The sequence below is a fragment of the Haliaeetus albicilla genome, chromosome 24 (genome assembly GCF_947461875.1).
Source record: "Haliaeetus albicilla chromosome 24, bHalAlb1.1, whole genome shotgun sequence".
Classification (NCBI taxonomy): Eukaryota; Metazoa; Chordata; class Aves; order Accipitriformes; family Accipitridae; genus Haliaeetus; species Haliaeetus albicilla.
Genome location: NC_091506.1, coordinates 18,177,000 through 18,199,325, shown reverse-complemented (window position 1 = coordinate 18,199,325; position 22,326 = coordinate 18,177,000). Strand labels below are relative to the sequence as shown.

At 42.4% G+C, this 22,326-nt stretch overlaps 3 protein-coding genes and 4 non-coding genes across 10 annotated transcripts; 1 reads left to right on the top strand and 6 right to left on the bottom strand.

The window, feature by feature from the left end:
- Positions 1-536: 536 nt before the first annotated feature.
- Positions 537-3,275, bottom strand: SPCS1 (signal peptidase complex subunit 1). Its single transcript, XM_069812454.1, has 4 exons — positions 2,877-3,275; positions 2,133-2,192; positions 1,706-1,792; positions 537-724 (listed from the first exon to the last, which is right to left on the bottom strand). The coding sequence occupies exons 1-4, from the start codon at positions 3,273-3,275 to the stop codon at positions 602-604; spliced, it is 669 nt and encodes a 222-aa protein (XP_069668555.1). The 3' UTR covers positions 537-601.
- On the top strand, positions 3,239-11,256 carry GLT8D1 (glycosyltransferase 8 domain containing 1). Of its 4 annotated transcripts, none has more exons than XM_069812450.1 (10): positions 3,239-3,373; positions 5,033-5,092; positions 5,203-5,301; positions 6,686-6,902; positions 7,577-7,694; positions 8,231-8,315; positions 8,551-8,663; positions 9,230-9,396; positions 9,582-9,694; positions 10,358-11,256. In XM_069812450.1, the coding sequence occupies exons 2-10, from the start codon at positions 5,077-5,079 to the stop codon at positions 10,546-10,548; spliced, it is 1,119 nt and encodes a 372-aa protein (XP_069668551.1). In that variant the 5' UTR covers positions 3,239-3,373; positions 5,033-5,076; the 3' UTR covers positions 10,549-11,256. The 4 variants fall into 4 exon arrangements, with proteins under 4 accessions (XP_069668551.1, XP_069668554.1, XP_069668550.1 ...); XM_069812453.1 differs by lacking the exon at positions 3,239-3,373 and adding an exon at positions 3,380-3,594; XM_069812449.1 differs by lacking the exon at positions 3,239-3,373 and adding an exon at positions 3,380-3,661.
- Positions 11,257-12,869: 1,613 nt separating this feature from the next.
- On the bottom strand, positions 12,870-22,315 carry GNL3 (G protein nucleolar 3). Its single transcript, XM_069812448.1, has 15 exons — positions 22,203-22,315; positions 21,820-21,878; positions 21,203-21,340; positions 20,434-20,547; positions 20,173-20,256; positions 19,535-19,670; positions 18,536-18,639; positions 17,429-17,564; positions 16,815-16,902; positions 16,254-16,437; positions 15,448-15,590; positions 14,555-14,691; positions 13,779-13,990; positions 13,371-13,452; positions 12,870-13,281 (listed from the first exon to the last, which is right to left on the bottom strand). Exons 1-15 carry the CDS (start codon positions 22,213-22,215, stop codon positions 13,193-13,195), a joined length of 1,719 nt encoding a protein of 572 aa, XP_069668549.1. The 5' UTR covers positions 22,216-22,315; the 3' UTR covers positions 12,870-13,192.
- On the bottom strand, positions 15,878-15,953 carry LOC138681864 (small nucleolar RNA SNORD19). The gene has a single exon (XR_011322064.1). It is a non-coding gene; the product is annotated as a small nucleolar RNA SNORD19 (small nucleolar RNA).
- On the bottom strand, positions 16,508-16,585 carry LOC138681866 (small nucleolar RNA SNORD69). Its single transcript, XR_011322066.1, has one exon. It is a non-coding gene; the product is annotated as a small nucleolar RNA SNORD69 (small nucleolar RNA).
- On the bottom strand, positions 17,005-17,078 carry LOC138681865 (small nucleolar RNA SNORD19). Its single transcript, XR_011322065.1, has one exon. It is a non-coding gene; the product is annotated as a small nucleolar RNA SNORD19 (small nucleolar RNA).
- Positions 19,403-19,475, bottom strand: LOC138681863 (small nucleolar RNA SNORD19). The gene has a single exon (XR_011322063.1). It is a non-coding gene; the product is annotated as a small nucleolar RNA SNORD19 (small nucleolar RNA).
- Positions 22,316-22,326: the final 11 nt, after the last annotated feature.

Below are 22,326 nucleotides of genomic sequence, written 5' to 3'. Positions count from 1 at the left end.
GCAATACCTATGGATCCTGCTGCCTGGCACATACTAGATGCTCAAGTTACAAAGTTTTAAGAGCTATTGTACCATGCAGAGTCAAGATGTTACTTTCTCTACTCGGGCAAATTTATTTTAAACAAAAAATGCCACTCTGCAATCTCCTATTCTAGAACAGTTTCTAGTTCTTAGCGTTTTTCAGAACTGTGAGGTATGTACTGTTTTACAGTACTTAAGCTGTCAGTAGTGCCAGGTTGTGTTTTACACATGGTTAGAAATATTTTAGTAGAAGTCCAGCTGTATATTACCTTTTGGGCTACAGCAACAGCTTAGCTATACTTGATTTGATTCACTGTGTTCCTTTTTACTAACATACTTGAGTAAGATGTGACCTCCAGTAGCCTTCTAAAGTTAATCCCCCCACCCTGCCTTCCCAGTAACTTCACTGAAACTCCAGGAAAAAATTAGTGAGCCTTCATGGTCTCTGCAGATCTTGGTGTGCTCACTGTAGTATACAAAGTAGTCGGAAAGAACCCAAACACTAAGCCAAGAAGTATCTCCCAGTGGAAATGCATTTAACAAAATTTAACAAAGTAACAGTGTGAAGAACCACATTTTTTTAGCTTTTAGCATGTCTCTTTGGCTTTCTGTCTGCTGGCTTCTTTTCTTCTGTTCCTGACTCTTGGACAGGTAGCCACTTCAGAGGATTGCGGCGGTACATAGGCCACGGAGGGAGTGTCAGCTTAGAGAAAAGGAATGAAGTCAGAACATGTAAATCAAGATGCTAGATAAGTGTTTTGTAGAGCTTGTTAGGAAAATCTCATTCCCTAACTATTGTACCAATTAGTTTAAAAAAAGTTCATACAATTTCATACTATAAAGAGAGAGAAATATACATACATAGTTTAGATTGTATACTGCACAGTCACGCTTAAGTAAGCATGACTAAAGGACCCCAGCTCATTGCAAGGAGGAGAATGACAGCACCCACCCTGAAGAAAAAAAGGATACTGCTGGACTAACGCGGTAACGCCGGCATCCTAGCCCCTCTAACGCCTCTGTGAAATGCTGCAATTATCTGGCATCATAGGTAAGTAACTGTAGCAAGACCTACTTCAGGGACGTTTAGATCAAGAAAGCAGCAGATGGATGATGATGCCATAGAATTATAGTGGCTTTTCAAAACAGTAGTATGTGTGTGTTAAGTAGCAATTGGTCAAATCGTGTTGTATCTGAATGCTTGAAAGGTATAAGAACCATGTGTAAAACCGCATTTGGTGTGCCACCATTGGAACAGGACACCTCACGTGCATAAAAAAGGAATTACTCTTGTAATTCTATACTTTGCGTCCTAGCCTCTCTCCTTGGTCGGCATGGGCCTGGTGCAAAATTTTCATGACAAGCTACTACTGCACAGAAAGCCTCACTGTCCTTTCTGTTATCAGTGCTATCAGCTTGACTTAAAAGTAACATACAATTGAAATGAAAAATTAATTCAAAAGCAGTATTAAATTAGAGTGTTCTCTAAAATCTTACTAGTGTTTGAGAAAAGGCACTTAGTGGTTTTTAAAGGACTTTCTTTGGATCAAAGAAAGTAAAAATATGTATTAACAATCTGAGTTATATAGCAAACATTTGTCTGTACTGACAGCCCCTTAATTTAATGATTATTTCAGGTTAAATAGTGCATGAATTTTCTGGTTTGGGGAAAAAAAATTCTTACCAAACACGATAAAGCAAATCCAGCCATAACTATGTAGACAGTCCATCCAAACTGTTCAGTGATGTATCCATAGATGAAACCAATTATCTGGGGGGGGAAAAAAATTTAAAAAATCAAACTTTAAATAAACAAAACCATTTCCCATGCCATGATTAAGTTTGGGGGCAGGGGGCAGCAGTTAAGTAGAAAAATACAGGTTTTTCAAAAGCACAGTTCATACATCTTTCTAACCTTGTTTTCAAAATTGTAGGCCAATAATGAAAGTAAAAGACTGAAAGAAGAAAAGTCTTAATCCATGACAGCCCCTCTGATCTTGTCTAAAGCTTTCTGTGATCCAGTTAAGCCAAACAATCAGAAAAAAAATGTTGTTTGTAAGATCAGAAGACAAGGTCCTTGTTGTTAGCGCCCATAGTTCTAGTATACTTACTGCAGAGACAAGAATGATTCCTTGAAAAATCTGTTCTGCTAATTTTTGGCCCTTGTAGTCCTGTAGAAAGAGATACGTTTTTGTCAGTTACCCAGAACACAAACCTACCAGTTACATTCTTTCAGGTTAGAGCCTAGAGTCAGCCTGACCACAGGTTCTCAGCTTTTTTTGTTCAACTTTCAAACCAGGCTGGAATTATTTTTCTTGCAGTGTCTGGATTTCCAGTATAAAAGAATTAAGCTCTTAATTCACACTTAACACCTGCCCTCTATTCTTGACCACATCATCCAAAAATAAAAGCAAGCACTGTCTGTTCAGGATAAGTCACGCAAGTTCAAAATACCCTTGCCGTTTGCTTAATACCGCTACGCAAAAGCCGTTAACACCAGAAAAAGAGTACATGCTTGAGAGGACCCGGGACGTGCGTCACCTGCGCTTGCACGGCTTTAGAAAACGTGGCTCTCCTCGAGAACGCTTTGCCTTCTGGCTGTACCGACCGCAGGCAGACCGGTACAGAGGGTTTCCCTTGCGCAGCTGTACATCGCCGTCATTTCACAGCCCGCTAAATCTCGACTTTTCAGACCAAAAGATCGAAATGACACGGAGTGCCACCCCTCAGCCCCAACAGCAGTTCCACCGCACGGCGGCAGGGGAACGCTACAACCCGCACACAGCCGCGTCGCCACCAGCGACAAGGGGTCGAGGGCCGGGGCGCGGCCGGTCCTCCGGTGGCGGCTGCCCTACCATCTGCGTGGGGATGGAGCGGAAGATGTTCAGCATGGCGGCGGCGGAGAGCGGCGCCGCCCGGTCCTCGTCCTGCTTCTTCTCGTAGGCGTCTCCCCTTTCCTCGCCGGGGCCCCGCGATGGCTGCCGGCTGTCCCCGTCCACCAGCGAGGCGGCGGCGGCGGCGGCGGGCCGGCTCGGCGGGTACCGCTGCTCAGCACGGCGCCCACCCCGCTGCGGCAGAACCGGAAGGCGGCTGCTGAGCTGGCCGGAAACACGCCCCTTTCGCTCCGCCCCGTCCTCCGTCAGCCCGCCGTGGCCTCCTCCCGCCTCAGCCATCGGCTCCGCGCCGCCGCCGCCGCCCCGAGCCTCGGCCTCGGCCTCAGCCTGCCCCGCGCCGCCGTCGCCCTGCGCCGCCATCGGCAACGGCCGGCGCCGACGCGGCGCGGGACGCTGTCTCCCCGGCAACGGCGGCGTCGAGCCTCAGGACCCCTGACTGAGGGGCCTTCAGGCGGCAGGTGCGAGGCCGCCGGCGGGGTCGCCTGTCGGGAATCGACGCTGACTCGGCAGCTCGCGGGCGGCCCTTCCCGCCCGAGGCTCGGCCTCTCCTCGCGAAGTCGTCGGCAGCTGCCGCAGACCCGCTAGTGGTGCAGCGGGGCAGGCGCGGCGCGGCCTTACCCCCCCCCCCCCCGCGGCCGTCAGGCATCGCGGCGGACACCTGCGGCCCGTTGGGCTTCTGGTGCGTGGCGGCGGCCGCGGGGGCGGCGCGCTGCCGAGGTGGCAGTCGGCGGCGGCGCGGGCGGACGGTGAGGGGAAAGGGGGGGAGGTCTCGGTGGAGGAGAGCTGGGCTCGGCCCCGCCGGCCTCGGAGCGGGCCCCGCCGCGGCGGCGGCCGGAGGGAGCGCGGTTTGTGCTGCTGGGCGATGCGGTGTGACGGGGCGGGGGGGGGAACGGTCGTGTGGCCGGCTTAGTGTGTGTGAACCGCGTCGCCGGAGTAACCGGCGTAGCGACGAGCGGGTGTTTTGAGTAGTTTAGCGTGGGTTTGTGTTTGCACGGACAGTAGTTTCTGGAAAAGTCAGTCTGTCAATGCTTTTAGCGCAGGCTGCTCTAGTGTCACTGAAGGGCAGAAGTGGTATGTAGGTGCGTGCACCCCCAGCACCGCTGCCGCCGGGCCTGAGGAGCGCTGCGTTGTACTCCCGTAAAGTAAGGCTACGTGTCCTGACCCATTTCAGTAGCCCTGTAGGCACGGCACACGGCATTTAGTTGTCGTGCCCGATAAACGTGTCTTCCCCGTGGGAGAAATGCAACAGCGGAAAGAAGATGGTTACGTCTGACACGTATAACAGTCACAACGCAGTTTGCAGTATTTCAATTTGGAGATTTTGCAGTGACAGAACTGTTGCTGTTCTGTGAATTTTGCGTGTTTGTTATGGTGTGAGTGCTTTCTGTGTGTTACTTGAGAGCTACTTCACATTCCACGTTATGTAGTTCTTGTTCTGACTTTACAATCACATTTACCGTTAAATAATGAATAAGTGTGTTTGAATTGCATACCAAAATTGCATCACGGCATTGTGATTTTACCCCCTTCTATAACGTGATGGTAACACCTTCTTTCACACTTTTGTGATCTTTTTTGTCCAATGACACTTCAGCTGATATGCTGTTACATTTCACGTAGAGAATTTCATGGTTTTGGAAGTGTATAATGCTATTTTTTAAAATCTTATAAACACTGTGTCCTGCCAAAATCTTGCTGTTAGTTATAGAAAGAAACGTATAATCATTTGCCTTATTGCTGAGATGCTTCCATTTCAGATAGTTAAACAAATTTGTTCAACAGTAAAGAAACCAAGTGTAATTTTCCAGATTCTTTTCAGATCACTTATGACTGCTAGAAGGAGTTGTTGTTTTTTTTCTGTCAGTGAAGTAAGTGGCAAGATCTGTATGTCTCCCTTTTTATCTCCGAGTTCTTCTTTAGATATGTCATTGTAGCTACATAGTTACTGAGATACCATACTCAGTTATTCAAATGTGACATACAGCTTTGTCTTTTTAAGAGAAGGAAACATTTGCTGCATTTGGAAACTGTTTGGACGTTCCTGGTGATAGTGTGCTATGCCTTGTGTAGGCATGCACTGGACATAGGAAGTGACTGCTGTATTTTTTCTCTTGCAGGTTTGCAGGAACCTTATGCTAATACATAAAATAACAGAATAAAAATGACATTAAGGAAAGGTATGTGTATATGTGTGTGTCTAATGTTTTTAAAATCTCTTTTGTACTTTTCTGAGTTTCCCAATCTTTCTCTGGTTATATTGATAAACTTTTTTCTTCTAAATTTTCAGTGAACATTTCCATCCTTGTAGTGGCTGTTGTCATATTTTTGCTAGTTCTTCATCATAACTTCCTAGGCCTCAGTGACTTCTTGAAACGGGAATTGTCAGGTACGTTGGGTTTTATTTTAATTTAAATTTTCTTTTCTTTTTTTTTTTTTTTTTTAAGGTTGGCGGGAAAGCACATGCTCTGGCCAGGCAGAAACCACCACATTGCTGAAATAACTTATATGATAATGATCAATCATTTGTATAACAAGATATGATTTTTGTACTCTCTTATGAGTAGATCTTTTCCTGCTCTCATACCCAAGAAACTTCAGCTTGGTGGGCTTGTCTGTTCTTGCTGTCCTGTGACTTTTCTCAGCCAGGAAGCCAGGCAAGATAGCAGTAAGGGTTCCTTCTGGCTTTAAAAGTCATAAAGTTATGATTCATTTTACTTAGCAAAGCGATTTCATTTTCCAGAGTCCCCTTCTAAGAACTGCATGTGGTCCCACAGAGCCTCTCCATGTCCCCATTAACTGCCAAGCCCTAGTTTGCCACTCCTGGGAACTGTTGCTTCTGGGTAGCAGTTGTACAGGTGCTTCCCAACAGAGGTAGAATAAGCCTGACAGGCCTTAACTAGGAATGAGTTGAAGTCAAAGCTGTTGAGCTCTGTCATTAGGAAGTGGCAAACAGAGCAGAAGCTGAGCTTTGTGAACAGCAGACCACTGCCTGTAAACTGCCAAGTTCCTGTTTGCTATGTTCCTCAAATTCCCTAAAATTATCTAATATGTAATAGTCTACATCATCTGAAAGGTACCAATGCTGTGATAAAAAGTCCGGGTAGGGGTCAATTTGCCAGCTTTTACAGGTGATGTGGTCTAGTAATAAATTTCAATGCTGACCTCCCATTTTCCTATCTGTGCACTGTGAGTATAAATTCTTGTAGTTTCAGCTTAATATAGTGTGATCTGTGATCCCTGAATAAACATGAGCTGTACTTAATGCCTTGATCTTTGGCGGGAAAAAATTCGCAACAGTGACTTTAATTTAGAATTTTTGTTTTCTTCATTGGTTCCTACCTAAGAGGAAAAGAAAAGATAAGAAAAAGAACGAAGGGTGATGTGGAGAAGACTAGGAAGGTGGTTAGGGTAAACAGGAGGGGGAGGTCAGTGAGATTATAGACATGGCAGGGGGGACCAAGGGTAAGTGCAGCTTACTGTAGTTTAAGCCTCATTTTAGTACCTTGTGCTGTGTGTGAATATGTATGGTTAAATGCATGTAGTTTATTTGTAAGTGTGATGTTTTCCTATTTATTAACATCTCAGATTCTCAAGAGCAGGTGCTCTATTTTAAGTGTTTGATACTGGCACGCTGTAATCTACACCTCAGCTCGGACATCCAAGTCCTTGTGTAGTAGAAATAATTGAAGGTGTTAGGAATTTTAGTGTGGTAGTTATGTCTGTGTTTCATTTGCATAAACCAAGTATGTGATGCCATTTGTACTCCACAGATTCAAATCCATTAGGACTTCAGCCTATAGATTTCATACCTGCGGTTCCCCAGAGGCTGGCAGATGAAAGGAATGATAAGGAGATTTCTGTGGTCATTGCAGCATCAGATGAGAGGCTTGGGGGTGCAATTGCAGCCATGAACAGTATTTACCGTCACACCAAATCCAACGTGGTTTTCTATATTGTTACTTTGAATGATACTGTGGATCACTTGAGGTAATGATCTTTTCATTAGATTCCCACAATACTGTAAAACTTAAGTATCTCTGAGAAGAGGAGGAGCTGACTCTCCCTGGAACTGCACTCCTCTAAATTGCAGTCCTATCTGCTGCTGCTTATTGCAGCTTTTTGACAAGGCTGCTGTGGAGAGCCCTACAGTCATTCCTTCTGGTAATGTTTCAGGGATGGAAAAGAGCCATCTTTTCCAGCGGGGTTATATCCAACCCGTGGGGTTGGAGTTCATTGGGGGAGGGGGGGGGGGTGTTGTAAAAAGTACTTCCTACATTTCATCTAAGCAATTCAAATGCTGGCAATGAGGTTTCTCCGTTTTTCTAGATTGTTCTTTGATCCTTTTATTTTTACCCACATCCATTCACACTGATACTTTTTGTGAAGGATCTGTGATAACAGGACCACATACTTCTAATAAAATAAGAAGCAACCTTGTACCTTTCATGTGTCACAGCTGTGCAGTATGCTGATGGTGGGCATACCCCTGCAGTCATACAGGACACCACCAACATCAGCCATAGATTATATTCTACATGTATGTTTGTTGGATAGGGAAGCGAGTGGCCAGATCAAGGTCTGTGTCATTGGCAATCGGATCTCTTACTTTTCATTTGATTTTGTTTTATTTAACAAGATCTGTGCCTTTCTCCTGTTTGCAGGCTGTGGCTAAGTAACACTGCTCTGAAAAATTTGAGATACCGAATTTTGGATTTTGACCCTCGTGTCTTAGAAGGGAAAGTACAAGTGGATCCTCAAAAGGCAGACACCTTAAAACCAGTGAGGATGATGTCGATTACTTTTTGCAATTATTAGTTAGTAACAATATATTTTGATATTGGCTTTTGAAGACAACTCGAGATCAAAACCAAATCTGTTAACATAGAAGCAATCTTTTATAATCAAATTCCTAAACTTCAGTAAGTTTCCAGATAGTGAGAGATGGATTTGAGTATCTACATATGCATGCCTAGTATCATTTTTTGCTGCTAGCTACAGTGAAACACAGCAGCTTGCATGTCAAGCATGCCAACACATCCGAGATGCTACAGATATGTGTGGAGAAATAAAAAATTCTAATATAGACCAGTTTAAAGTTAGTTTATCAATGCACAAATTCATAGGAAACCAGGAATTGATGGAACCTGTTTATTTTAAATAACTTCTAGGATATTGCTGCCTACCTTACTTCATTGATAGAAGTTGTCTTGGACCTTAGTGCCATAGATAATTGCCAGGAGTATCAGTCAATTTCACATCTATTTGGACAATTTTTCATTTAATTCTTCACTTCTTTTGCTTTCTTGTTTTCACAGTTAACCTTTGCAAGATTCTACTTGCCCAATTTGGTACCTCATGCAGAGAAGGCCATCTATGTGGATGATGATATAATAGTGCAAGGTATGGGACCCTTTCTTAGCTTTTTCCCCCTGGCCTTATGCTGAGGTCAGTATGCCATTTCTGACAGTAACCAAACACTTCTATTTCACAGAAAGATATAGAAACTTTGTAAATATGAATAAGTTGGATTAAACTGAGTGGTTTTTTTCTGCTGTAACAATGGACTGAACAAAAAGTCACTCAGTGCTTCAACAGGATTACTTTTAATTTTTCTGTGCATACTTCCATTTTCCAGATGATATTCTTGAACTTTACAACACTCCATTGAAACCTGGACATGCAGCTGCATTTTCAGATGATTGTGACTCAACCACTAATAAAGTTGCTGTCCGTGGGGCAGGCAATCAGGTTAGTTTTATTCTGATTCAATGGTAACAATACTAGAGATCCCAGGCTTTGGAAACAAGCACTTTTATTTTTTAATGTTCTTGCAGTTTGACTTCCAAATGCAGTGAACCTAAAGGTGTGACTGTCCCTACCCAAAACAATTTACTCTGATGTTTGTGTTACAAATGACGCTTGCAGTTTCTGTTTAGGCAAGGTAAAAGCACTTAAAGTTTTTGCTGTGCTTTACAATGAGGGCAATTCCCAGTGTGGAACAGCAGGAGGTCTTAGAACATTAGAGGGAGAATTTTTCATTTGTGAGTGTATAAAAAGTGCTTTTCTGGGAGTGGTACCATATTAATAATACGGTATTACGGAGACCATGCAGCATTCCTTAAAATATGTGGTTTATATAACCATATTTTTTAAATGTAGACCTCTTAAGCTTTCTTTCTCTCATTTTGAAGGAAGGTATTTGCTTTAACAACTTCAAGTTATGCTTGTCTGTTGGAAGTTGTGCAAAATTTTTCTTTAAATAGTAATTTGACCATATTTTAAGCTAATTTCTACTCTCTTTTTTTTTTCCCCAGTATAATTATATTGGGTTTCTGGATTACAAAAAAGAAACCATCCGAAAGCTTGCCATGAAAGCCAACACCTGCTCTTTCAATCCAGGAGTTTTTGTTGCCAATTTGACAGAATGGAAATTGCAGAACATCACTAAGCAATTGGAGAAGTGGATGGCACTTAATGTAGCGTAAGTACCCCTAAGCTGGGGGTGACAGTGGGTCAGGGGTTGGGTTATGGTGATGGCATTTAACTGTTAAATGAAAGGCTGTATGTGTATCTGTGGATTCCTGTCATGCAGCTGCAAGTGACAAATCAACTGATTTAGGGCCACACAAGCATCCTTTCCCAACTTTTTTTCATCTTCTCTTCCAGAGAGGAACTTTACAGTAGGAGTCTGGCTGGCAGCATCACGACACCTCCACTGCTAATTGTATTTTACAAGCAACATTCCAGCATTGATCCCATGTGGAATGTCCGTCATCTCGGTATGTATGAAACATCTGTCACACTGTTCCCCCAGTGTGCTTTTCCAGGTCTGTAGCTGGACACCTAGTTGATGATGCAGCAAATGGATCTTTTCTTCCCCTATTTTATACCTTGTTCTTTAAGAAACACTGCTTTGCAACACCATCTTAGGGCTTGTGGGCCTGATCCTTCATGTTCTTTTTTTGAACTGCCAGGGGAATAGCTCTTGAATTGAATTACTCTCAAATTACTTCTCATTTTCCTCTTCTTTTTCCACATATATATTGTATCTGAAGGTGTTTCTTCCAAGACTGTTGAGAAAAACAGACATTTGTATCTGTTCTGCTAATGGTGAAACCCCAGTGCTGGGAGAGGTTTCTTAGGTTTTGTTTCCAATGAACAATTCATAGGCTGCTGAATACATCTGGGTATTAAGGGGGTTTTAAAGATCTTGGAAGTTAAGGCAGTACATAAAATAGATACCGAGACAAATCAAAGTGGCATTCAGCTGCACCTGATTATGTTTTTCATTTTGCCCTGATTTCTGCCTCCCATATCACCTCCTTTCTCCATAAATGACAACATTTCCTTTGTTGAAATCCTTTGTTTTGAAGTTAAAATGTTGCACGTTGGTGTTTCTGCTGCCTTTATTTCAGGCACTAATGCTTCTTTTTCAATAAAAGGATCTAGTGCTGGAAAAAGGTACTCTCCTCAGTTTGTGAAAGCTGCCAAGCTGCTCCATTGGAATGGACATTTCAAACCATGGGGAAGAACAGCTTCATATGCTGAAGTCTGGGAGAAGTGGTATGTCCCTGACCCTACAGGCAAGTTCAGCCTGCTCCGCAGACATTCAGAAGCCTATGAAGCAAAGTAGAGTCAATTTTAATAACTGATGGCATTTTCTCAGGAAAATTCTGGAGCCAAGCAGAACTTTTTTTTTTTGCCAACTTGTATTAGAGAGCAGTCCTTGCCATCTGGAGCACAAGGTGACGCACTTATTCAGGTGCGGTTCTGAAATGCACGGTTCAAAAGGAGACTCGCTTCACTTGTGTGACAGAAAATGCTACTCCAGCAACACTATAGAAAGCAAGGGAGGATCTCCACAAACTAGCACTTTTGTTAGTTCATTTCTGTCTATTGCACATTCTTCTGCTCTTTACTACAAGTCTTCTACAGGAGGATCACTTTGTCAGCTACAGAAAGGAACAGTGTCTAAGAACAAGCTGCAACTTCAGCTGGTGCTTGCACCACACAGATCTTGCACAGCAATGTACTGTAATGAAGAGCTGCTTGGGTTTCTTCTGTTTTGGTTGGGTTTTTTTTGTTTGTTTCCTTATCCTGTGAAGTAGTTTCCTCAACAACCCTTTCTTGCATGAAATCTCCCCCCAACCATTTCTGTGTAAGTCTTTCTTGCAGAATTCTGCAAAATTGAATCTTGTTTTTTTGAAAGATGAATTTTTCAAGTATTATTTCACTATGCAAAGTGGTTTTAACTGCCAGTGAACACTAAAACATTTTTTGTAAAGTGGTGGAGAAAACTTTGTTCAAAAATAAAAGCTAATTTTAACATCGTTGACTCAAACCTCAGGTAAATGGCAATCTGATTCTAGTCTTGATCTGATATATGAAGTGCATTTCCTTTGTACTTAAATACAGCAGCAAGTGTTTGAAACTGAAGTCAATTGATCTCGTCTTTGCGAAAGCAATCTCATTCTAAAATTGCACAAAACGTTTATTTTGGGAATCGGTCTGTATGAATTACAGATTAATTTTGTTATTATTAAGTTCCTCATAGCTCTCTCAAGTGAGCATGGCTCTGCTATAGAAGTTTTTCCCAGTGTGCCTTTCCCAGTCTGGCCCTTTAAACTCTCACCAAGCAAGATTCCTGTGCCCTTTTGCAGCTGGCTGCCCATCGTCTTTTCTATAGGTAAGTTGTTTTTTTTCATAGTTGTAGTGTTAAGTTTGAGTAGTGGCTATTATTAGCTGATCTATCCTGGCAGCTACTGTGCCAACCATTCCATTTAATACAGGTTTGAACTCAAGTTGTCATTTTTATTCAATAATACTGCTTGTGAACAATCTTCAGTATAAGGTGATTAGACAAAAGGCTTTGTGTTAATGCAGTGACAGGCTGAGTGTTGCATGGTCTGAGATACAGGCCAGCAGAGAGGGAAGGGGCTCGTTCATGAGTGTAAGTATGGTTTTAGGACTGCTTTGTAATTTAAAAGGATTTCCAACTGCTTGACTCATTGCAGTCGCTGTCTATAGTTCTCCTTCTGTCATGGATGGTGATCTGTGGTTTGTTGCCTATTGTTTCTTTTTCTGGGTTTTGATGAACAAGAACCATTCTTATCCTTGAAGTGGTTAGAAGTAATGAAATAAGTTCAGTTACCAATCTTTGAAAAATTGTACTAGATCACCTGACACCAACTGAATTCTCGTGACCAGGCTGTATTTTAGGAGGCCTAAATAAACTGCATGTGTCTGTGCTGCACTTGATACTTTTTTAAGCTACCTAGGAAGACTGTGCCTCAACATCCATTTAGGGAAAATACAACTATCTATTAGAGAATGCAGCAATCAGACCTTTAAGTTAATAGGAAGAAAACAGATGCGTAGGAGGAAGATGCTTGGTGTCAGGTGTTTATTCTAAATTCTTAATTCATTGAGCAGCTGCAGGGCCTCTTGGTAATTCTCTTGCTACCCCAGTTCTGCTATAGGCTGAGTGCACTAACATGACCTTATCGCACAGGGCAACATTTTGCTTTACAATTACCAGTTGTTGCCTTGTATAATAGATGTCATCAGGAAATATGTCTTTTATTCTAAAGCACTCTAAGAACAAGAAGCTTGTTCCCCAGTAAAGGCAGATTACCAATACCAGAACCTAGTTACCTTTCCCAATGAAGGTTCTGAACATAGAAAGCAGTACTTAGATAAAATACCTTATGTCTAGCTGAAGCACATAGCATGTTCTAGCCAACCTTTACATATGAAAGTTCTACAAGTTTTGCAAAAGTATACTGAAAAGTTACTGACTTAAGTCATACTCTAGGGGTACACTCTCTGTAATCCTCTAGGAAAAAACAATTAAATTTTATGAAGGGAGGATGAAAACTTACCTTGAAATTCAATTGCTTGAACATGACTAGAATTAAACATTTACCATTGTTTTTCAAAGAAAAAGACAAAGGGTTTATCCTTTTGAAACATCTTTTTATAAGGCAAAGTGAACAAACTAACACAGTCCATTAGGAATTTTTTAAAATAGGCTTTAACACAGGACATAAAGTTTAGGACTTAAAGCTGAATACAGTCTGTTTCCTAGACTTGTATAAAATCTGGAACAATCAAGGGAGATACACTATTATATACATTATTTGACACAGCAATAATTGTGAATCTTTGCAGCAGCTCTGGTATGCAGCATTCCTCCAACTTCTGCTGCAACACAAGTCTTCGTGACTGTTCTGAAAGCCAGTAATAAGTCTCCAAACAGTGTCTTCAAACATAATTCATTACACATAGTCTGTATTAAAATCATACGCATCATCTTCATCTGCTGTCTTATCCAAGCTGAGTGATAGTGAATTGGAATGTTCACTTTCTGAGAAGAGAAAATCATGTGTTAGTGAAACCAATGCAAGTGCTGGAGTACCAGAGACTATCCTTCAAGCCAGGGTTTTTAATACAGACCTGCTATCTGCTTTTCTGAATTTGTAGGGCTTGTTTGTTGTTTTCCAAGCTTTGCTTTCCTGGTGACCTGAACTTTGGTTTCCTACAAGTCAGAGAGGTCAGAGATATGTGTTTATGCAGGTATTGCTAATGAAGTCTCCCATGCAAATGAAACCTAGCAGAGACTGATGGTAGAGGGGATGTCCCCTTGTATAGTTGGTCAGGAACACGCTACCTTAGAACTAACTTAGAACAATGTTGTTTCCTTAACTAAACAAAAAGCCCAACCCTTATGTCCAGGAGAAAAGTTTTTTGATTACTATTGGTGGCTCCACAGTGCCTACACATTCTCAGTTTACAGCAGGATACTGACTGGGTACTTGGTGTCAGGATCTAAACAGGCAGAAGCCTAATGAAACCCTGATTTACCTCTTTGACATCTTTTTCTTCTTCCACATCATCTTGATCATCCTCACTTTCTGTGAAATCCTCCTCTTCTTCTTCTTCTTCCCCCTCCTTGCCTGTTTCCAAGTTTTCCCACTCTGATGCTTCCTCTATCACTTTATTTTCCTCTATTGTCCCATCTGCCATACCAGGTGACTGGAAAATGATGCTGCTTGCTGGACTGGGGTATTTTAAAGCTGGGAAAAAATAGGAAGTGTCAGTTAAGTCACTGTTAGACAGCACCAGATGTAATGCCTACCCCCTGAGAGGACAGCCATTTTAGGTCAGGGCTAAGAAAAGACAGTCTTGCCCCCTCCCTTCCACAAGACAGCACTCCCACATAAGCAGGTAGAACAAAGGACAATTCCCTGAGAATAGCTTTCCCTGAGGCATCTACAGAAGACTGCTAGGAGCTGAAAGACTTGGATTTGAGTATAGATTGTACTGAGTAAAATGTATTTTGTTGGCCTAATGAGCCAGTGTTTATGTGCTCTTCAACATTCTTTTCCCCTGTTTCCTACTGAGAAGGGTTAGGTGAGATGAGCAGAAACTAAGAACTAGCAGGGGTAATTTGTGTTAAGACAGCACACAGATGCACTGTTCTCTTGCATCAGAATCCATTCCGTTCTTAAAAGGTTCATATTCACTGCATATTGGCAAAGCTATCATATAAACCCCAGGAGGACTTCCATTCAAAATCTCCCATTAGAACTACTACTACCACTCTTAATGGTAGCAGTGCGTTACAGTAACAGTCCTACCTTGAACAGTGGTGGTGTTTTCTTCTTCTAGGTTCTTTAAATTCCAACACTCCTGCATTTCAGCTATTTTGTCTTCTGTAAGATATGGTGGCGGTCTCTGAGATACTGGAGGTTGTGAGTGGTAGCTTATTTTAGCTCTGGGAAAATAAAATATCAGCATTAAAAAACAACCAAAGATAACATAGTTAAATCACTGTATTTAAAAATAAAACCCAGAGCACAAACCTCTCAAACTCCTCAACCTAACTACTCATTTATTATTGTCTGCTTAACAGCAGTTAAATAGCTCTCTAAATTTGACTCTGAAGTTGTCAATAACACTGTTAAGTAGATAGCCCACTCCTGAGAGGAAAAAGAAATGGCATACTTTGTCACCACAAATCACTTGCCTGTAAAATCATGAGCTGCAAAAGCAGCTGAACCACTTGAGCAGGGAAATAGTCACACTCAATTACCGATTCTGAGTTACGTTTATTCCCACCCCCAGAATATAGGAACCACTATAAATTTCCACAGAAAATTTACCATGTCCTTTCCTGTCTGTGTAAGAGGACTACATGGACTCAGTATTTGAGAGGAAGGCAAATTCCCCTAACAGAGTTATAGCAGAAGTCAGCAAACTGGCTATGGAGTAACATGCAACATGCTCTGACCCTTTCCATATGCCCTTTACTACTTTAGAAAATTATCCATGGTTGGCATTCTCTAAATCTGTTAGCCAATCCAGCTCTCTTTACCAAAGTAAAACGTGAGAAAGCAAGAAAAGGAAAAAAGAAAAAAAAAAACCCAGTCTCTCCTTTCTAAGTACTTCACAGGACTCAGGACTTCTGCTGTGCTGGATTAACAGTGTGAAAAAGGTGAGCAGCATAAAGCAAAATTCATAGCATACCTACCCTGTCCAGTCACAAAGTAGTAATTTAGCTATATTCTCCATGTCAGGAACACCTCCCTTTTTCAGCATACCCCTTTTCTGAGCAAGTAAAGTCAAAAACTCTTCAGTGTTCCTGAAATCTGGGATACTATAGTGCATCATTACCTAGTGCAAAAGAAAATGGTAGATTCAGAAAGAGATACCCACTTTTATCTTAGTTTTAGGAATAAAAGAGCAAATCAAATTGGATTACAATGAGGATGAACAACTATGTGAAAAGCTGTTTTTCTCTTGCCTGTGGGAGTACACATTACAAAGCAAAGTGTCTACTTCATCAACAAATTCATCTGCCATTCACCCATACTAGTGGGTGGACAGAGACAGCACAGTGGTTAGTGAAAACACAGTTATCACAGAACTGAATAGGGATCAGGCTTAAGTTAATTACTTGAAACTAGAGTGAAATCAGAGTTGGATCTGAGGTCTTCACTGTAATAATAGGAAGCAGTGAGAATATCTTCATTTTTCACTCTGTGATACTGTAATGAAGTCTTAAAAGCAGGGTTTTTTAAAAATCAGAAAAGTTATTGGGAAAATAGACTCTGGCTGACAGGATCCTGGCATGCTGTTTCTGCCTTCTGTTTATAAGGATGAAAGATCACACTTAGCATTGGATACACTAGCCAAAGTTTGCTACTCTGTATGGTTAGGGGAAAGCAGTGCAAAAGCTACCAGAATTAGTTGAAGTAAAATGAACTTTCGTTTTGGCGTAAGCAGCCTACAGAGAAGTCAAATTCAGTGAGAGATGGGGAAGAAGATGGAGCTCACCTGCTGTTTACTGCAGTGATTTAGAATGGCATCTACTCCTTCAAGCGCATCTGCTGAGTCTGATTCTTCAGTGTCTATGATACTTCTCAAGGCCAGTGCCAGTGCACTGTTGGAAGGATCGGCAATTATACTTGGACTGTCTAACATCTTTGTCTGTTTATCAATGTGCACAATTTGCATGGACCTATTCAGAGAGAAAGGCACTGTTAGTAAAGATAATCAACTAGCAAAGGACTGGTAATGGTGAGGAATGCAAGACAAAGCTCAGCATTGGATTGAATGCACTTCATCCAGAGTCAGTTTCAGTGCTTTCTCATCATATGCTTTGTGTAGGACAGAAATCTACATGTACCAAAAGAGCAAGCTTATACACTGTATTCTCTCCTAACAGCTTGCATCACACAGATCAGTATCTTTCACCCTGGAAAACTGAAACATGCATTTAAACCTGCACACAGGGGCATACTTTGCCCCTAATGGGTGGAAATTGTACACAAACAAACTGAGGTGATCAGAACACAAAAACAGAGAAAGGAACAGCTTTTTTCAGACTTGGCTTACTTGGTAACACCTCTTGCTAGGCCAACATTGCAAGCACGAACTCCTTTAAGACTGTTGATTATGCTGCTCTTTCCCACATTAGGGAAACCTGAAGAAAACCACATTAAATCCTTGTAAGTTAAATAAGAAAACTCAACCTATGTAACACTGACCAAAACTGCTTCTTCCGGGTGTCTTTGTTAAAGTACATCTTCAGTGTGAGATCAGAGTTGGATCTGAAGTCTTCACTACAGAAGTAAGACAAAGTCTGTATCCTCATTTCTCACACTGATAATAAAAACACTGAATGTAACACCACAAATCTTAATCAGGTAAGAGGAAGGCAGTGCAAGCTGCATGGTATGTAACCCGTTTCTCTTGTTTCCCTAAGTTGGTGAATCAGCTAAGGCCTCACACAATGTGGCTTCCACAGATCACACACACTACATGCATTTAAGTGCAATGTAGATTGCTGTCAACTGAAGTACTACAATAGTGAGTCTTAGATGAAGGTAAGAATAATGACTAGAAAGCCCATTACAAAGTTATGTGTTAGTTGTTTTACCCAATTTATAATGCAGGATATGAAAGCTTTATGGGAGAAGGAAACTCCTCCTGTCTCTCCGAACGCTTACCTACTACCCCAACCTGAATGGCTTTGTTTTGAGTCTTCCCATGCTGTTGAAGAAGTTTCAAAAGGCATTTGCTTCCAAAACATTCCGTGGTTCTTGATAAGTCAACACGTGCACGTCTTTTTTTGAACTGTTCCTGCTACAGGATTCAAAGGCAAAAAAACCCCATGGTCAGGAGCTATTTAGGAAGATAAATAAATCTAAGCATATATATTTATCTACTGTAATGTTTCCAACTCCTGTCCTCTATTAGATGATGTTACTGTGTTCTTCTAAACAGAAGAAATTAGTTTAATAAGACATTGGCTAATCAGTTAAGTGACAGTAAAAAAGGTAGCTGTCGACTACTAAGAGAAAAAGGAATGTGAATCGATGTAGAGGTGTCGTGATGTCAGTTCAGGCTGTATTGCAGTTTTGTTGTGCAACCATAAAATAACCATGTATGTTTAGGTGGTAGAATTCTTAAATCTGCAACTTCACTCAAAAGACTTCAATTTTTTGAAGGATTTGAAGACTTGATCTCTGCATTGCGGTTTCTGCGCCATTTCACAGGAGGGTCTATTACACTATGCTGTTATCAGGGTTAAGGCATGTGAAGCTTTATGTATTAATACACATTCAGTTCAAACGAGCATCTTCAAAGAGTTGAGACTAGGACACAGGGAGCTAACCCCTTTATACTCTTCATGAAGTAATGTCAGGTGCTACCTTTATTGATGGCCAGTCAGGATGAATGCAGTAGTACAGCCTGCACCACTTTATCTACAAAACAACTCAGATATAACTGGTGCAACCATCCTATGTAGAAGATGAAAAATTCCTCATCTTCCTCCCCTCACTGTCCTTCTTACAGTAGAAAAGAGACTTGCTTCTATTCTAGTCCAGCATCCTGGGCACAAATAACAATATGTATTTCAACAGCAAGAATTCGCCCACTGTACCACAAAGCTTAGTCAAAGTGCACAGGCATATCCATTAGTCACAGCAGTATAATCAAACAAGGGGAAAAGGAATTTTAAAGAACAAGAGTTCCTGTTTCTCAACACGTTTCAACATGTATGATTGCAAACACATATGACTTAGTCATGAAACAGCCTGCAGTGCTCTTACCATAGTCCTGTCCTTCATCAGCGTTGCTGATTTAAAAGCAACCGTTGGAAACTCCTTCTTCAAATAATGCAACCATTTCTCTAAGTTCTCCTTTGGCACTAAATCTGGAAAAAAAGCACAGTCCTTTCACTTCTGTGAATCTTAAATGTCACTGCGTGGAGGAAATCTAATGTATCAGGAGCCAGGCTGCATTTTGTCCATTTAGTATGTTTCTTTACTAGGGTTTTCAGCCAAACATTACTTGTCATGAAGTACTGGGTACGTTCCCCAAAGGCACCCAGTGTTGCAAGTTTTAGTCTTTATTTTCTGCCTCAAGCAGAACATACTACAATTACATTTTTGGCCCCTTTGTCAGGTTTTTAACGCTGGGGTCTTGCTAGGAGACTTTTTATGGTATAGAGTGATGTTCTGTGAAGGATTATCCCATCATCCCTGCAAAGACTGCTCTAATACAAAGTACCCTTTGCTCTTGCTCTTTGTATTTTCTTTTTTTGCCACTGGTAAGTCAGTAATTTCCAGCCTTTTTAGCTGGTTTCACCTGCTTTTGCGTGGATTCTTTCATACAGCAACGGAAGGCTGAAAATACTTCCCAAAGCCAAATTTCAACTCCAACTATTGCATTGATTTGCTGATCCTTAACTCCCCATTGCCTCAGTGGAGACCAGCGTTGTGACCTCTGCCTGCTCACCTACGTTCACAAAAATGTTATAAAAATTTTAAGATGTTTAACTTCTGTCAAATTTGGCTGAGACTGGCCAATGCCTTCAGAATTTATTGCAAAAGAAAGGGGCTAATGTGCATTTATGTCTGTGGTGTTTTCTTAGCAAACTAGACCAAAAGGCGGAGGAAATGTGACCCCATCAGTAGGGCAGCGAGCTCAGAGTTGGATCTTATGTCTTCAAAGGAATCTCAGATTCCTTTAAAATCTTCTTCATAGCTCACCTACCACAGAACCGCACAGCGACCAAGTAACACTTCAAGGAAGCCTGTGCTTCTTACCAATTTTGTTCAGAACCAACAGTAGCTTTTTGTCTCCTCCAGAGCAAGTTACAGCTTGCTCCAGTTGAGGACACCGGCAGCCCATTGGATCTCTTGCATCTAAAACCTCTAGAACCACATCTGAGGCCTCAATTACCTAGGTCAGAAAAAAGAGAGAAGACTCTCAAATAAGACATGACAGACCATTTGACAGATAACAACTGGAACAGCTGTGGCTTACAACAGTTACTGTTGAATTTCACAGAATGATTGATGAGGTTTCATATGACTGTTCTTGTTTGAGCTCCTTTCTTCTGAACTACAAACCAGAAAGCTGAAGGAAGGAATTTTCATCTTTTTCCTCCAAAGGCAAGAAATCATTAGACACTAGTACCTCATTACTACAAGAGCTCTTTGATCACTCAGTATGTACTGACATTGGCCCAAGAAGTCTAACACCTCAAAGTGCTGGATGTCTCACTAGCTCACACCAAGACTGAAACCCTCCCAGTTTCTGTGGTAAAATCCCTTACTTCAGTGTTGCAAGTTTATCACAAGCAACCTTTATACTCTCTAGCAGCTGCACAGTAATGCAAAGAAGGAAAATAACAAGTGGTCTCATTGCTGACTCTTATATAAAAATAGTTGAAGCGTCTCACCTTCTTGAGCTCCCTGCAGAATGATTTCTTTGAATTTTTATCCAGCAGTTTGTTAGTCTTTGCTTTAGATTTGCCAGAGGATTCCTGAATGCAAATAAAAATGAAAGGGAATGATTTAACTGAGAATTAGCGTATTATACTTGTGTGCCTATACAGCATGGAAATACAACATGTAACATACTGCTTATGAAGATGTAGTTTCAGGATTACTTTTTTTGCTTCCATAAGCTTCAAAGAATCAAAATCATACCAGACACCTACCTTTCCCTCTGCTTTTTCCTTGACTTTGGCTGCATTCTTTTTAGCTTCAAGCTTCCTCTTCTTTTCATGTTCTTTCTGTCTGTTGAGCTTCTGCTTTTGTTTTAGTTCTTCAAGCTGATTACAAACAAAAACCCAAGCCAGATAAAACACATTTGAAGGTGGTAAGGAAGACTGTTCTTTCTCCCTGTTTACTTATTTCTGACCAAAGTTCCTGAGACAGCTTAGTTAGAATTCATGGCTGTCCAAGTGACACTGGGAACTTTTTTTGCATCCTACTCTGGAAAGAATACTGTTGCCTTCAATTGCCTTAAAACCAGAGGCAATACATCCATTAGCTAGACCTCAAAATAACAGCCATGCAGCAACGACATTACAACTGATAAGGGTGCTGCTCTCGTGTCGCATTACTCCACGCTGCAGACAGCGGATCCTTATTTTCTGTATAATCACATAATGCCAAGACTTAACTTCTAGCATTCTGATGGGACACCTATGTATGTTAGCATCACAGGCAATTTGGGTTACATTAGAAATGAAACTTCCAGCATGATTTATACATACAGTGACGAAATGGAGGTTAAAAAGAAAAGAACTGCTACACACTGTATAATGCTGGAAATAAATATATTATTTTTCAAAAGTATACGTCTACTAGGACCATTTACAATCTACCATGATTGCACCTCTGGGTGCGCACGTGCACACAAAGCTTCCTTGAAGATAGGGATGGTCTCAGTTCTTGTCCTCTTTACCACAAACTGTATTTTACCCTCTGCTTTCTTTGCTCCGCTTCCCGTAGAAGCTCTTCCTTAAATGGTGCAGCACTGGGAACACCGGGATCTTTCTTGGGCTTTTTGCGTCCACGTTTTTTGGCCTCCTTCCTGACTTTTCGGTGGTGTTCTCTGATCTGAAGACAGCAACAAGAATATTTCCTCAGTGTAAGGCAAAAAAAAAAAAAAAAGGGTTGTATCCTTCCTCTTTACAGATACAGAGTAAAAAAGGGTACGTTTCTGACTTGAGATTGAAGTCTTTCGATTGCATAATGTCTCGTTGTAAAGCTACATTTGAACGTACCAGCACAAAATAATGCAAAATGGAACGACGTAAAAAATCTACACTCTTTTCTACATCGTCCTTCAGCCTAGGGCAACTGGAAAGCAAATTCTTCACTACAGTCGAGACTCCTTAAGGTTCAATGTAACATCCTTGTTGTGTGCACGTATACGCACAACATGTTTCCGTAATAATATATAAAAAAATACTTTTAGCGTTAAACTAGTTAGCATGGAGCTTTGATTAGAAAACGACACCCCGCCCCTCCCGCCCCGCTCCGTGGTGCAGGGGCAGCCCGGGGGGCTCCCCACCGCCCCCAGGGCCGGGACTCACCTTCTTCTGGATCTTGTAGCGCTTGTGGCAGGTCAGCCTCTTGCTGGCCTTCTTCAGCTCTGCAAGGCACCGCGTCCCTCAGCGCCGGCTCCCCCCGCCCCGGGGACAGCCCCGCGGCTCACGGGCGCCCGGGGAAGCGGCCGAGCTCCCCCCGCCGCCCTTCCCTCCGGCCCCGGTGTCTGTCCGTCCGATTCCCCCGCTCCGGCCCGCTCCGCCACGGGCGACCGACTCCACCGCCCGCCCCCCCCCCCCGAGCCCCAGCCCGCCGCCGTTCCCCCGGTCCCGCGCCGCCGCCCGCCCCCGCCATTCCCTCGCCCCCGAGCGCTGGCCGGCGATAGTGCCCGAGGCCCGCGGCCACCGGCGCCCCCGCTCCCGCCGCTCACTGGGCCGCTTCATGGCGCCGCGCTCGGGCCGCCGCCCCACGTGGAAGGCCGCGCTCCTTCCTCCTCCCGCCGGCGGGCGCTGCCGTAAAGCGAAGCGGCCCTTCCTCGCCTGAGGTGTCGCGCG